General features: G+C 36.4%; 3 protein-coding genes across 3 annotated transcripts; 2 read left to right on the forward strand and 1 right to left on the reverse strand.

The window, feature by feature from the left end:
• Positions 1-232: 232 nt before the first annotated feature.
• On the forward strand, positions 233-2,538 carry LOC130733995 (cytosolic Fe-S cluster assembly factor NBP35-like). Its single transcript, XM_057586286.1, has 4 exons — positions 233-392; positions 902-981; positions 1,067-1,171; positions 1,565-2,538. Exons 2-4 carry the CDS (start codon positions 945-947, stop codon positions 2,473-2,475), a joined length of 1,053 nt encoding a protein of 350 aa, XP_057442269.1. The 5' UTR covers positions 233-392; positions 902-944; the 3' UTR covers positions 2,476-2,538.
• Positions 2,539-3,801: 1,263 nt separating this feature from the next.
• Positions 3,802-6,764, reverse strand: LOC130733994 (inositol 3-kinase). The gene is made up of 2 exons (XM_057586285.1): positions 5,781-6,764; positions 3,802-4,231 (listed from the first exon to the last, which is right to left on the reverse strand). The coding sequence occupies exons 1-2, from the start codon at positions 6,612-6,614 to the stop codon at positions 3,962-3,964; spliced, it is 1,104 nt and encodes a 367-aa protein (XP_057442268.1). The 5' UTR covers positions 6,615-6,764; the 3' UTR covers positions 3,802-3,961.
• Positions 6,765-9,313: 2,549 nt separating this feature from the next.
• On the forward strand, positions 9,314-13,746 carry LOC130733997 (vacuolar cation/proton exchanger 3-like). Its single transcript, XM_057586288.1, has 11 exons — positions 9,314-9,672; positions 10,263-10,330; positions 10,486-10,514; positions 10,636-10,832; positions 11,624-11,839; positions 12,012-12,125; positions 12,240-12,356; positions 12,456-12,509; positions 12,803-12,919; positions 13,020-13,113; positions 13,435-13,746. Exons 1-11 carry the CDS (start codon positions 9,379-9,381, stop codon positions 13,491-13,493), a joined length of 1,359 nt encoding a protein of 452 aa, XP_057442271.1. The 5' UTR covers positions 9,314-9,378; the 3' UTR covers positions 13,494-13,746.
• Positions 13,747-14,223: the final 477 nt, after the last annotated feature.

Genomic DNA, 14,223 nt, shown 5'->3' on the forward strand with positions numbered 1-14,223 from the left:
TATACATCAAAATACTCTTGTCAAATTTGTTGTCTAAGTATTTATAAAGAAAATATAATCCAAACATGAAATTATGTAAATGAAAGAAATCTAATTTACAAAGCGTAAAAGACATTGTTAGGATCAGATAAACCCTAATAGGAAAATATATTTTTGTATCTTTCTAAATATTTAAGAATGGAAAATAAGATAATATTGAATATATCTTTTAATAATAATAGAAAAGGAAACCCTTCCATTAACCCTGGCCGTTTCATCTATGATCTATCGTCTTCCTTACGGACTCGCTGGAACACGCTTATAAGAAGGAGTGAATTGCATGCATTAGGCTGTCACAGAGGGACTCGCTGGAACAGAACAACAACCTGGTTTTGGATTTCAAACACACTCAGGTACGTACCGTTGCTTGCTACTAATTATCTTCTATTTTGATCTCTTTCTGAAATTCATGGATTTTTTAATCACTGATTTCTACTCTGTGTGTGGTGGTGTTAATATGAATGTCTTAATATTTGAGTGGAAACAAGGACAGGTTTTGGTACGGTATCTATCTCTCTGTATTAGGATATTTATCAACAAACATGTTGTCTAGCCTAGCCTATATGGTAAATAACAGATAAAACAATATCTTTGTATGTATAGCTATTGTACATGCCAATAAGAGTGCACTGTGATCAGGAATTTAATTAAAGTGATAGAAGAATCAATACACATGAAAAGCTTTGCTGTCATATCTTTCCTGTGGTCTCTTGATTATGAGGCGTGAGGTTCTTTATTCTGACTGTAAAAAAAAACACATGTATATAAGTCTTTCTTCTCGTTGCCTATCATTATATTGGAATTGGACTACAACAACCCTTATAAACGTTTCTCATCTTTATTTGTCACATTCTTCGTTCAGATAAATAAACTTTCCCAGCTTTTCTTTATCCAAAAGAGCTTCCATGGAGAAGGGAGATATTCCTGAGAATGCCAATGACCGTATGTACACATTTAACTTATTTTTTGAATTTCAATTTTTTGCTTCTATATAATATGATTGATTGTCGTGTTTTCGCATTTACAGATTGCCCAGGTTCTCAATCTGACTCTGCTGGAAAATCCGATGGATGCCAAGGATGCCCAAATCAGCAAACTTGTGCCACTAGTTCCCCCAAAGGACCTGACTCTGGTACTCTAGCTCCACTGTTATCTTATGCTTTTATCCCTCGTGGCCTCCTTCTAATAACTATCAAGAGCTATTTATTTATATAAGCTTATTATGTGATTCATGAAATAAAAGTTAGCTACAAATTAAATTATTTTCTGATTGTCATGTCACCATCCCAATGGTGTGTAAATTAATAAAAATGTCATCAATAAGATTAATTTGGTCCTGGTGCATGCATTATAAAGTTTTAGAAATGTAAGATGTGAGCTCTCTATCTTGTTGCTAAACTTTTCCTTTAAGATTCATATATAGCTTGTGTTTAGATGGTGCATTTCATAATTTTAGATAAATTAAGGTGTCAAGCAATTGAATTGCATGAATTAATATGAAATTTGGTGCTATATATGTCTGCAGATCTGGTTGCTATAAAAGAAAGAATGGCTACTGTGAAACATAAGATATTGGTCTTATCAGGAAAGGGAGGAGTTGGCAAGAGCACTTTTTCTGCCCAGTTGGCATTTGCTTTAGCGGCGAAGGACTTTGAAGTGGGTCTTCTTGACATAGACATTTGTGGTCCAAGCATCCCAAAGATGCTTGGCCTAGAAGGTCATGAGCTACACCGGAGCAACTTTGGGTGTGATCCTGTCTATGTGCAGCCCAACCTTGGTGTCATGTCAATTGGGTTTGTGAATTCTGATCCTGATGATCCTATTATATTAAGAGGTCCACGCAAAAGTTGGCTTATCACAGAGTTTTTAAAAGATGTCTATTGGAATGAACTTGACTTTCTAATTGTTGATGCTCCACCTGGAACCTCAGATGAACAAATTTCAATTGTTAAGCTCCTTGGTGCCACTGGATTAGATGGTGCAATTATAATTACTACACCTCAGCAAGTCTCTCTTACTGATGTGAGAAAAGGAGTGAATTTTTGCAAGCAAGCTGAAGTGAAAGTTCTTGGGGTTGTGGAGAATATGAGCGGGTTGTGCCAGCCCGTGATGGATTTCAAGTTTTTGAAGTTGGCAAGTAACGGTGAACAGAAAGATGTTACAGAGTGGTTTTTGAAATTCATGAGAGAAAAAGCACCTGAAATGGTGGATATGATTGCATGCACTGAAGTATTTGATAGTAGTGGCGGTGGAGCAGTGAGGATGTGTAAGGAAATGATGATACCATTTCTCGGTAAGGTTCCTTTAGATCCCAAGCTTTGTAAGGCAGCTGAAGAAGGTAGATCCTGCTTTGATGATAAGGATTGTGTTGCGAGTGCTTTTGCATTAAAGAATATTATAGAGAAGTTGATGGAAACGGTTGAAAGTGTGCCCTAGGATGCTTCAGAACTATTTTTGATTTATTTTTAACTAGTCAAATTTAGAAAAAATACGATTAAATAATAGAAATCAATATTATAATTATTTTTATCATAATTATCATTGTCTTTTTTTTTTTTTGAATTCCACGAAAAGTTTATCTTCTTCGAAGTCTTCTTCAGCATTTGTTCCTCAACATGCCACCTGCCCACCACCTTTGTTGGTATAGCAGCAGATTTACCCTAACATTGTTCAAACAATTACCCGGTGTAGGCACATATACAAGTATTTGTATATATTAAACTTACAAGTGATATAGATTTTCCTTTATTCTAGCTTGGGCGTTGGATGTAGCAGCTGGGAGGTTGGCTATTTTTCATCACTTGGCTAACATCTTCAACATGTGATGGATCTTGTGATTTAGCCAAGATAGGGTACTTTCAACCCCTATTATTATAACAACACTGCTGCATCTATTCTGTGTACATGAGGGCTTCAAGGTCCCAGGGTTAGGGTCTTCAAAGGGGTCTCTCCTTCTTAACTTCTAAGGCCTTTCTTGTACAAAGGTGGCAGAATATCTTCATTATTCAAATCCACTGTAACACTCTTATTCAGACAAGTGTGTAACATCACAAGCTGGGCAACCAATTGACACATTTCTCAACCTCTTTGGAAGCCTTTTCAAAGGCTTAGGCCTAATTTCTTCATTTATACTTCTCAATTTCTTATTTTAAAATAGCAAACCTCCTCATAATATATGTTCCACTCAAACATGGCTAGTACTGCTTGTCTCTAGCTAAGATGGTTGTAGCATTAAAAAGACTCAGATATCTTACAGTTAAGAAAGTGGAAAACCAAACTATACTAAAAGTGTGATATCAATACTAAACAATATTTGTGGTAAGACACTTATCCATCACAGCTATTCAACATAGATTACTTTACACTAAAACCCTAACAAAGCAAAAATTGAGGACTAAAGTTAGACCATTTAAAAATGATCAAACAAAATACAGCATTTTAAAATCATGGGTTAAAATTAAATACCAACCATATTATAACAACTAAAAACATTCCTTATCCTATTCCTCTGAAATAGCAGAGACTGGGGACTAGCTAACACCATGCAGATTAATGATACTTTGCACTAATCTGTTGACCTAAGTAGCTAAATATTTTGAACTATGCCAATGTCCTAATCAACCCACTAGGGTTGAATGGTTGACCTACATATTGTCATTGTGCCTCCTCTTCTTTCTTTTGGGGAGGGAGATTGGAACAGAAGCTTATTACAAGAAAAGAAAAGGTATAGAATATGATAGCTAATAGCTTAGTATAAAAACATGAATGGAATTTCAATCTCTTGATTTGGAAAAGAGCATCTTATTACAACTAAAACTATATTAGGCTACACGTGAGACTTGGTGTTGGAGATCTCTATATTATTTGAGGCAAAAAGGAATGATGCTGGAGCAAGATTTGGAGCTCCAACCATCCCATGATATCAGGGTTCACCATTAACACTTGTAATTGATTCGTCGTGGAAAGGGTTCAGTGAAAGTCCCTTCACATGATTTTGCTCCAACCCTTTTGGAGAGCTCAATATATTCCACCCAGATTCTTGAATCTGACACATAATTATGTCTTTGGCAGCATCAAGAGATGCATAAAATTGGTCTTGATCAGGTGGCTTCTGAAATCCCAGCCGCTCATCTCTTCTTTCTGAGCAGGGTAAGTCCTGCCCCTTCCTTTTGTGAATCTCATCCTTAACCATCTGAAATTTACCATCATATCAATAAAAGTGAGGGAAACATGATTTATTTTACATGTTTTTTGCATTGCTTTAGAAGGGGCATATGAACACACTCAAGTCCGAACAGCTTATGATACAGAACACACCTAGATCGGGAATCAATTATAAGACTAAGCAACAAGTAAGCGAGAAGTACAATATGAATATGCTGCAAACAAATCTGCTTTGACACACGCATAAGATCGTTATCTATGTATTTATTGCTGCAGATTGCAGATACCTTCAATTTTATCATGTCGTTCTTAGACTTAAATCCTTCTTTGATATTACTACAATGGATATTTATACTTCTTCTTAAGATTTGGCTAAGACCATGGGAAATGGAGAAAGTTCAAAAGAATTCATCACTAAAAATTAAACAAACAGGGTCCAAATAATAATAAAAATCTTAAGTGAACATGGTCAACTATGGACCTTGTCACGAGTAAAACTTTACATTTCCTTTAGAATGATACAAAGGAAACAAAAAGCAACAATGATACAGTAGGTAATTCTGGAACAAACTAGTTAAATCACTCTATGATAAGCAGTAGATAGAATGATACCATTTTGTTCTTGACATTGCATGATAGTTACTTGAGGATATATAGAAATGTCTGAATTTGATAGAAGGCTAACGTCAATCAAAAACCTCAAACTAATCCATACTATTTATTACTTTCAAAACCTCCCCCCAATTCATAACCCAATTAATTCACAAACCACCTAGAGCTCTTTCTAAAAGCATGACTAGTGCTTAACATCAAACATCTGAGGACCAAATACCAAAGTAACTAAGATCACATTCTCCTTTTATCCTTAAGGCTCTCACTAACCTAAGTTAGAGTTATATTTTTTGTCAAACAGAGTAGAATTAGAGCTTGTTTTCAGTAGTCATGTCAAGTCTCAACAAACAAGAGTCTCCTAGATGCAACAATTTCTTACTTCTCACAGAACTTAAGTTTGGAACGTGTGCTTCTCCTAACATGCACTTAGCCACATACTTAAACTACAGAGTTACCGTGTGTTTGGATACCAAATTGATGCAGCACGAACAAACTTCATCCTAATTCATAAATGCATAAGAAGAGTCTTAAAGTGGGTGCTAACATATATATGCAATGGTGAAAACAGATATTCAAACACAACCTTAACCATTATTCCAACTGAATGATTTAACCATTCCTCTACCTCACATTTCTTGGGAATATTAATAGAATTCAATTCTCCAAATCTCAAGTATTAAGTTACCATTACTATAGTTACAAGAAAAACAGCTAGTTCACATTCATAGACATAATCTGAGAAACAAGCAGGGTATCAACCAATTGTCAAACTGAATTAACCACTTATTCACTAATGCTTCATCACAAATTCAATTAATCCTCATCCAAACTGAACGAACTAGCCATTTCTGCATCTTTAGCATTTCTAGCATGGTGTAATAGAATCCAAACTTGTCCTATGCAAGAAAACCATCAAACTAGTTGACAATGCACTATCGATTAAACCAAGGATGTGAGAAACAAACCTGAAACAAGCTTGAATCAAGAGCAGGTGGTCCAACTCGAGCCACAGCCAAAGAACCAAAGAAGTTCCCCAACAAAGCAGCATCAGCCACCGCCAAACCCTTCACAATCCCAGCAGCAAAACCACCAAGAAAGCAGTCCCCAGCACCAGTAGGATCAACCTGATCAGCCCCAAACGGGTCAACCCTCAACCCCCCATCTTTCCAAAACACCTCACACCCATCTTTCCCATGCGTAACCACCACACAGCACCACCGTCTCACCTCCTCCACATCAACAAACTCCGCCTCATCCTCCGAAGCTTTCAGAAACCCAATCCGCGGCAAGAGGTGAAAGAATCCACTCTCCCTCAACCCCACATGCCTCACGCGCCCATCTTCACCGTCAAATCTCCGAATCAGACCCTGCACGTCGACAAACACCACATCGCAAATCTCCACCATCTTCTCCAGCGTCTCCGGGAGAATCTCCCCGGCGACACCAACAGCCAACCCGAACGCGAATCTCGACCCGGTTGGAAGATCCGCGGGTGCAATCGGGTCGCATGCTGCGACCCGATTGAGGACCCGATCCGGGAGGGAGGATCCGAAGTGGGCGTGGAAGAGGGTGGTGTGGGAGGTTGGGATGACGAGAGGGGGGTGGGTGGGGGAGAAGGGGAAGTCGGGTCCCACCTTGGAGATGAGGTGGAAGGGGAGGGAGAGGGAGTCGAGGATGGGGGTGATGAAAGAGGGGGCGCCGCCGAGGGTGTGGGCGAGGAGGAGGGAGTCGCGGAGGAGGACGTCGTGGCAGTAGTTGCCGACGATGAGGCCGCGGCGGAGGGTGGAATCGGAGACCATGGTGAGGGAGTTTGGTGGGTCATGGAAGGCATGCAGTGGAAGAAGATGAGGAAAATGGACGCGCGCCGAAATCAGAGTTAGGTGTCAGTTTAGAATGCCTGCTTAGCCGCCACCAAGCACCAAACTTTTTTGTTCTTTTCATAATAAAAGTCCTCAATTTTTTCCTTGATCAAACTAGTATAGTTATGTAATAAATCTGAATATAGTTCACCATCAAGGTAAAGTTGCAAAGCAGTAGTCCTTAATTTTTGGAAAATAACCTACTTCTAGTCCTTGTTGGAGGCTGGGTAAGTATCTTTACCGGTCCTATGTGGCTCTGTCACATAAGTTTTATTCAATATGTGGCACACCGACATAAGACCGATGAAGACATTAGCAACGGAGCTCAACCTTTGACGATGTTAGGATGACAGTTTTAGAGGAAACAAGTGTGATATCATAACTGGTGTATAACATCTTTTAAAATATAAAAGGATAGTGCTTGAAGCACTTTAAGCTGAAACTACCTCACTAGTCGAAGAGTCACACACGTCCACATACTCCTATGAATGGTCAAAATGTGACAAGACATACCTCTTCACATTCTAGAGGATCGACCTCATAAACTCCGCCAATATACGATGTAAAACCTATGCCGGCAGTACAAACTCAACTAGTATCATCTGGACACATGTCTTGAAGCTTTTAAGATCATCCCGGATCACAAGTACATCATATAGGGCATGCCAAACATCTCATTTCTTCGAACTTGAGTCTAACTCACATATTGACATTCCAAGCATCCTAATGCATCTGATACTTAGACTGAGGAGAAAATATTACATAATAAATGATAGGTCCAATACTATGGCCCAATATTAACTGCGTCTTACATATATTAGAATAAAGATTCCCAATTGACGTAATATCAACCATTACCATATAATATATGTTACACGTGGTCAATATCATATTTTCTCATGATTCGCTTCGAGTTTATTACACCCAATTGTATATATGCATGATGACCCCTCAAGTACACACTACCTTCTAACTTATATTTTTGCCCCCTTAATTTTGTTCACTTGAGCTCAGAGTGTCTTGCGTATACAAGAAGAGCCAGATCCTTTCTGAGAGGAGCAATTATACTAAGAAACCCTTACACCTTGTCATCTTCTTATACTCAGGTTACTTAATCACTTACCAAAATTGAAAACACGATAAAATTTTATTTCTCATTATACCTTGACATCATGACTAGTAGCTTTTTTATCAACACAAAATACACTTATTCTAATAAAAAGAAGCATTGAACAATTAGTTAACTTTCCTCACCGATGAACTCCATTGTCCATATATATGATAACGCAACATAAAGGACAAACTATCCAACACTAAAAAGGAAAAACTTCTAGTGGATATATGTACGAAGGAAGATTCATGTATGTTTAATCATTATAAGCTTATAGTAACGATTTGTGCTTGATTGTGCCTCACTTCAAGCATGTACGAGGTTTTCAATAATTTCCCCCCTTCTTGTCCTCCCCCATTTCATCCATGTTTGAGTATTAATTAAATGTAACGTGTACAAAATTTTATCACAATCTAAATGTTGACACAAATATTTTTTCTACAGCAGAAAAATTAAAACGAGTAAAACTATACAAGAGCGTCTAAACAACGCGATGCAATAACATTAGACGGCGGACTCCTCCAAACTAGACATGGAGTATCCTCCTTAAAAGCTTGACGAGCAAGAAAGTCAGCTGCGTTGTTCATCTCCCTAGGAACCTGGTAGATTTCAACTGTCCAATCTCTGGAGAGCATGACCAGGATTATCTCAATGTATTGCTTGCCTAAAATGTTGACGCATCAACTACGCTTCGAAAAACCGCCACAACATGTAAGCAATTAGAGGCACAACGAGCATCGCTATAGTCAAGCTCCAAAGCATGTTTCATTCCAAGCTTCACAGCCAAAACTAATTCTAGCTTATACTAGAAAGGCATTTCCTTGCCTATAACTAACGGAAACCCGCGAAATCCAAGAACCATGTTGGTCGCGAAGGACACCACCGCAACCCATCCATCAAGTGCTCGCATTCCAGCGGTTGTTAACCGCGACGGAAACACAGCCATCATGCCCCACCGCGACTGCTATACCGGTGCCACTAATACTGCTTCTACTGCATCGTTGATTTGAGGTTGCATTCGGCCATCACGCTCAATTAGTGTTGCCCATTAGAATCAAATAAATGAATATTAACACTCCCTTTAAAATAAAAAGTAAAGTAAACTTTTTTTATTAATTAGAATGAAAATTCATTAAGGTTACACTCATATGGTATCCAAACACACACCAAATAAATTTTCATTTATTTTTTTTATCTTAAAATAGGTGCTAATTTCAGTTAGCACTAGTACCAACTAATTTCCAAACATTCCACATCTTCTTTCACTTTTAAAGTGTTAGCTTTTGTAACAAAAGTTAGAGTTCACCGATTAGCAATTTCCCAAATGCATGAATATACCAAGTTACGAAGATCCATCCAAAACAATAAAATACGTGCCTCATGCAAGCAAGAGTTTCGAAATTTCCACGAAGCTTCACTCCCTTACTTTGGCTACAGACATTGGAAAGCCACCATGGAATTAAGCACCAAAAAACATTTCCCATATAACACAACTAATTGAACTTGTTTTTTATCCTACACATTTAAACTCAGTACACACTTCACCACCCAAAGAGAGAAAAAGAAAGAAACTCTGAGTTTTGACACTCTTGAATGCACACTAACACATCAGGAGCAATGCCAGTGTCAGTAGTGTCTCCCTCACCCTCCATGAATGAAGATTTGGAGAGCAACACTACCAATGAAGAGACATCTCATGAGAACTTGTCACGTTCAATGGTGAAGAGATCAGATTCCGTTCTTGTTACAAACAATATTAACGCTCGTTTCCAAATGCTTAGGATTTTCATGACCAATTTGCGAGTCGTATTACTTGGGACTAAGCTTGTTGTGCTTTTTCCGGCGGTCCCTTTAGCCGTTGCTGCAGATTTCTATAAATTTGGAAGGGTAAGCATCATCTACAAAATTTCCTGTTAATTATGACTAGACACTCATTTTACACATCGCAGTGGTTAAAAGTGTTTGTTTAAATCTTAAGGTTAAATATTTGATTTTTATGAGACGCATTTAACGTTTATCACACTCAAATTGAATATGATTGTCTCAATCGAGAATACTCAACCTGGACTAAATAGGCTAAAGTTAAGTTAAGCTATATTCACACATGTAATGTCACTTCTTCCTGATTTTGGATGTGACACATTACCAATAAACGTTCAAAAATTTAGCTTCTATCTAATTTTTTTCATAAATATTCATAAAGTTTCATTTATTTATAACAAGTGTAACCTCTTTATGAGAAGTTTTAAAATATTATATACTTCTTTTCCCCATAATTTTCACACCAGATCAATGATGTATGAATTTCTATTGATAATTTTTGTTGTTTGGTTAAGGAATACACATCATTAATAATTAGAAATGTAAGTTTCAAAAAAAAAATTGTAGGTGAAACACAAAATTAAAAAAATTTAATAATATATATGGATTCTTAACTTATTTTTAAAAAAAAAATCTTTTTTTTTCCTGCCACGCAGCCATGGATTTTTGCTTTCAGCCTGCTTGGACTAGCACCTTTAGCTGAACGTGTCAGCTTCTTGACTGAGTAAGTTTACATGTCACACCTCCTAACTCAATGAAGCCACCACAATTTATATATGACTTTTCTTCATATTATGACAAAAATTACATACATTTTCTAACTTTTTTCATTTAATTTTTTGCCCTAAAAAACTTAACCTCGACCCTGTGAACTTCAAGGCAAATTGCATACTTCACCGGTCCAACAGGTACCATAATTTTGATAAAGCTAAATTAACTCTATTAATTAAAAATTGGCTAAATAATTTAGTTATTTAGTTCATCAGAAAACCAATTTGATTTTGGTTTTGGTTTGTGTGAATGTTTCAGTCGGAGGGCTTCTGAATGCAACATGTGGTAATGCAACCGAGATGATCATAGCAATATTAGCACTTCGCAAGAACAAAGTAAATGTTGTCAAGTTCTCTCTGCTGGGTTCAGTTCTCTCAAACCTTCTCTTGGTTCTTGGTAGCTCACTCCTCTGTGGTGGCTTGGCTAACCTTAAGAGGGAACAGAGATATGACAGAGTAAATATCACATTTTATTTGTTTACAAAGTCTGCTATATATATTAATCAATCAATATTTTGTTTCTTAAGTAAGTGGTTGATGGTTCGAATCTCACTCTTGTGAATGGAAAAAAAACTCATTGGTCAGCTCCTACATACATTAACTTGTGAATGGAAAAAAAATTCATTGGTCAGCTCCTACATACATTAACTGTGGAGTGAGAGATTAGTCTCACGGCTATCAGTTGTGGAGATACCTTGGCCGATAACAAAAAAAAATGTTCACATGTATATAAGGCGATTAACATAGACATATCAGACACCCTTTAGACATATCACTTTGCGGCACACTCTTTAGATATACCTCTTTCGCAGCGGCTTAACCCTATAACATTTTGTCGCGAAACCACCCCAAAGGGTATGTTTGAATCTTGACATCACGTTGTCATATTGAAATTTGCATCTATTTTTTTATTTAAAAGGTGGGTCTCTCTATATATTTATGAATAGAAATAGATATGATGTTTCACTTAACGTTATCATATCACGACATGAGAAGGACCCTAATCCACTGATTACTCTTAATTCTTGGGAAAATGTTGGGTAGATACTTAATGAGTGTCGTTCGCCAGAGTGAGAAAAGAAGATAAGAGAGAAGTAATGAATGTGATATATGATGTGACGTGATAAGAAGAAATAGATTAGAGAGAATGTTGTTGTGTAGTGTATGTAATGTTTTAGTGTCTACAAATCTTCACTCTAATTTTTGTGCTAATCAATTTTTTTGTTATTTAATTATTGAATGAACAGAAACAAGCAGATGTAAATTCATTGCTTTTGTTGCTGGGATTGCTATGTCATTTGCTGCCATTATTGTTCAAATACTCCTTGGCAGGGGGTGATTACTCTATAGCCACTTCTACTCTGCAATTGTCAAGAGCAAGCAGCATTGTTATGCTTCTAGCATATGTTGCATATATCTTCTTCCAATTGAAAACTCATCGGCGATTGTTTGATGCACAAGAGGTGATCATTGATATATAATTTGATATTTAATTAAGCACAAATTGTGATATGAGTTTCAATTTGGCTACATTTATTTAGCTTTCATAGTTTCTGTAAATTAAAGATGCATGTAACAAAAAAATTCTGTAATCTGCAATTACCACAAAATTGGGTTTGACCGTTTGATCTTCAGGAGGAAGATGATGAAGAGAAGGCTGTCATTGGATTTTGGAGTGCATTTACCTGGTTGGTGGGTATGACACTGGTCATATCTTTGCTCTCTGAATATGTTGTTGGAACCATTGAGGTATATGTGTGTATAATTTGCAATTATATGATTCTTGTCATTGTGAACTATGAAATTTCAATGTCATGAACTAAGCATAAATAATGAGTTATCTGTCATTTTCTGCTTAACTAGGCTGCATCAGATTCTTGGGGAATTTCTGTTAGCTTCATTAGTATAATTTTGCTACCAATTGTTGGGAATGCTGCAGAACATGCTGGTTCAATTATATTTGCTTTTAAGAACAAGCTGGTATGGTTTGTCAATTATATTGTTGCAGTAGAAATATCAATTTATCTATAGCCTTATGTTTATTAATTTAATTGAATGTGGCTCATTACTATCATACAGGACATATCCTTGGGTGTTGCTATGGGATCTGCAACTCAAATTTCTATGTTTGTGGTAAGGATGAATTAGTTGATCTGGTTTGGCTGCGATCAAATTTTGACACTGTAAATGCAGTAAGGAGACCTCGGTCGTAGGATGAAGATCGGACAATTCTGATTTCAGTGTAAATACTTATATGTAAACCATGTTCTCAAAATCTGAGTCACGACCAAGATTCCTTAACTGCAGTGACTGCACAAAAAACTGACTGCATAGAATTCATTTCCACCACTAATTACATAAATACTTTCCACCATATTTTTTTCCTAACACCAATAATTTTTCTTTTCTCTATTAATGAATTTCAGGTTCCATTAAGTGTGATTGTTGCATGGATAATGGGTATAAAAATGGATCTGGACTTTAATCTTCTTGAGACTGGATGTCTTGCTTTTGCCATTATTGTTACAGCTTTCACTTTACAGGTATGCAATATATAGCATTTTCTCTGTTCTCTGTTCTCTTTCTATTTTCTGTTTTTTCTTTTATTGTTATTACTAATGTTATTTTTTGTTACTCTTGTAGGATGGAACTTCACACTACATGAAAGGAGTGGTTCTTACTCTCTGCTACCTTGTCATTGCTGCATGTTTTTTTGTTAACAAAACTGCTCAAATTAGTAAGTAATTTCCTATCTATCTCAAGTCATATAGTAACTTCAAGTTATTCATGTATTTTCGTGTGTTTGGAAACACACACATCCTGACGCATCAATGGAGAAGTCAGATTTTGTCACATTTGACTCAAATGTGGATTGTTGTTTAGTTCAACGGACATCCAAACATACACTTATTTTATGCTTTCCAAGTTGTAGCGCAAAATTAGATACACATCTAATTTATAACAAAAAATAGACCTCAGATGCTCTTCTTTTTTCAGTTTAGTGTTTTAGATCAAGTTATTCTATTAATTTGATATTGTTTTTTTTTTAATGTTACAGACCAACATCCTAGGACCAGCTTTGGAGCTAAACCATCTTTTGAAGCTATCCCCATTTGAATTACTTTGTTTCCCCATGCTGAGAAAAGCAAACTGACCCAATGGGATACCTGAAATTCCTATGAAACTTACAAAATTGGATTTTATTTTCTTGGTGAAACTTCTGTGCCTTTGAAACTGAGGCTTTGGGACCAGTCATAAACTATTACAAATAGAGATTTCAATGCTTTCTGTAATTCTTTCTTCACAATAAGGCTGTACAATGACATTTTAGGTTTATAACGATGCCTATGTTCTTTTTTCATTTGTTTTACTTCTTCCCACTATACATATCCTCAATATTCTTAATTCATGTATAACACTTTCATGTAGCAACAAATAAGAATTTCCAATTGCATTATTCGATGTAAGCAGAAAGGAACTATAAACTGTGTTTTAGTGAAAATCTTGTCCAATTTCCCTAAAAAAATATTGGCACAATTCCTGCATAAAACCAATCTTAACAATCTCAATAAAAACATATATAGGAATTGGTTTATAGTTTTTTTAATATAGGCAAATGAGCTACCCTTCCCCCCCAATGAATTGGTTTATACTTTCTAGTAATGTTTCTACATGATGTTCAGGCAAATCATATAGTTTTTCAGAAATAAAAAGTTTTTACTGCGGTAAAATGTTTTTATTGAAAAGACAAGAGGAATAAAAGTGTCTTCCCCTGCTAGACCCAATCTTAATCGGAAGGGAGAATAGCCATATGTAGAAATGAAGAAACGCCTCAGAAGAATTATTT

The sequence above is a fragment of the Lotus japonicus genome, chromosome 1 (genome assembly GCF_012489685.1).
Source record: "Lotus japonicus ecotype B-129 chromosome 1, LjGifu_v1.2".
In the NCBI taxonomy this organism is placed as follows: Eukaryota; Viridiplantae; Streptophyta; class Magnoliopsida; order Fabales; family Fabaceae; genus Lotus; species Lotus japonicus.

What these genes read in the sequence shown, in the direction of transcription:
- LOC130733995 (XM_057586286.1), top strand. Translation starts at nt 945, where the DNA reads ATGGAGAAGGGAGATATTCCTGAGAATGCCAATGACC. An exon ending in TCCTGAGAATGCCAATGACC is followed by an intron (nt 982 to 1,066) that starts GTATGTACACAT and finishes TCGCATTTACAG; the next exon opens with ATTGCCCAGGTTCTCAATCT. An exon ending in CCCCAAAGGACCTGACTCTG is followed by an intron (nt 1,172 to 1,564) that starts GTACTCTAGCTC and finishes ATATGTCTGCAG; the next exon opens with ATCTGGTTGCTATAAAAGAA.
- LOC130733994 (XM_057586285.1), bottom strand. Translation starts at nt 6,614, where the DNA reads ATGGTCTCCGATTCCACCCTCCGCCGCGGCCTCATCGTCGGCAACTAC. An exon ending in TTGATTCAAGCTTGTTTCAG is followed by an intron (nt 4,232 to 5,780) that starts GTTTGTTTCTCA and finishes GGTAAATTTCAG; the next exon opens with ATGGTTAAGGATGAGATTCA.
- LOC130733997 (XM_057586288.1), top strand. Translation starts at nt 9,379, where the DNA reads ATGCACACTAACACATCAGGAGCAATGCCAGTGTCAGTAGTGTCTCCC. An exon ending in ATGTTGTTGGAACCATTGAG is followed by an intron (nt 12,126 to 12,239) that starts GTATATGTGTGT and finishes CTGCTTAACTAG; the next exon opens with GCTGCATCAGATTCTTGGGG. An exon ending in CTCAAATTTCTATGTTTGTG is followed by an intron (nt 12,510 to 12,802) that starts GTAAGGATGAAT and finishes AATGAATTTCAG; the next exon opens with GTTCCATTAAGTGTGATTGT.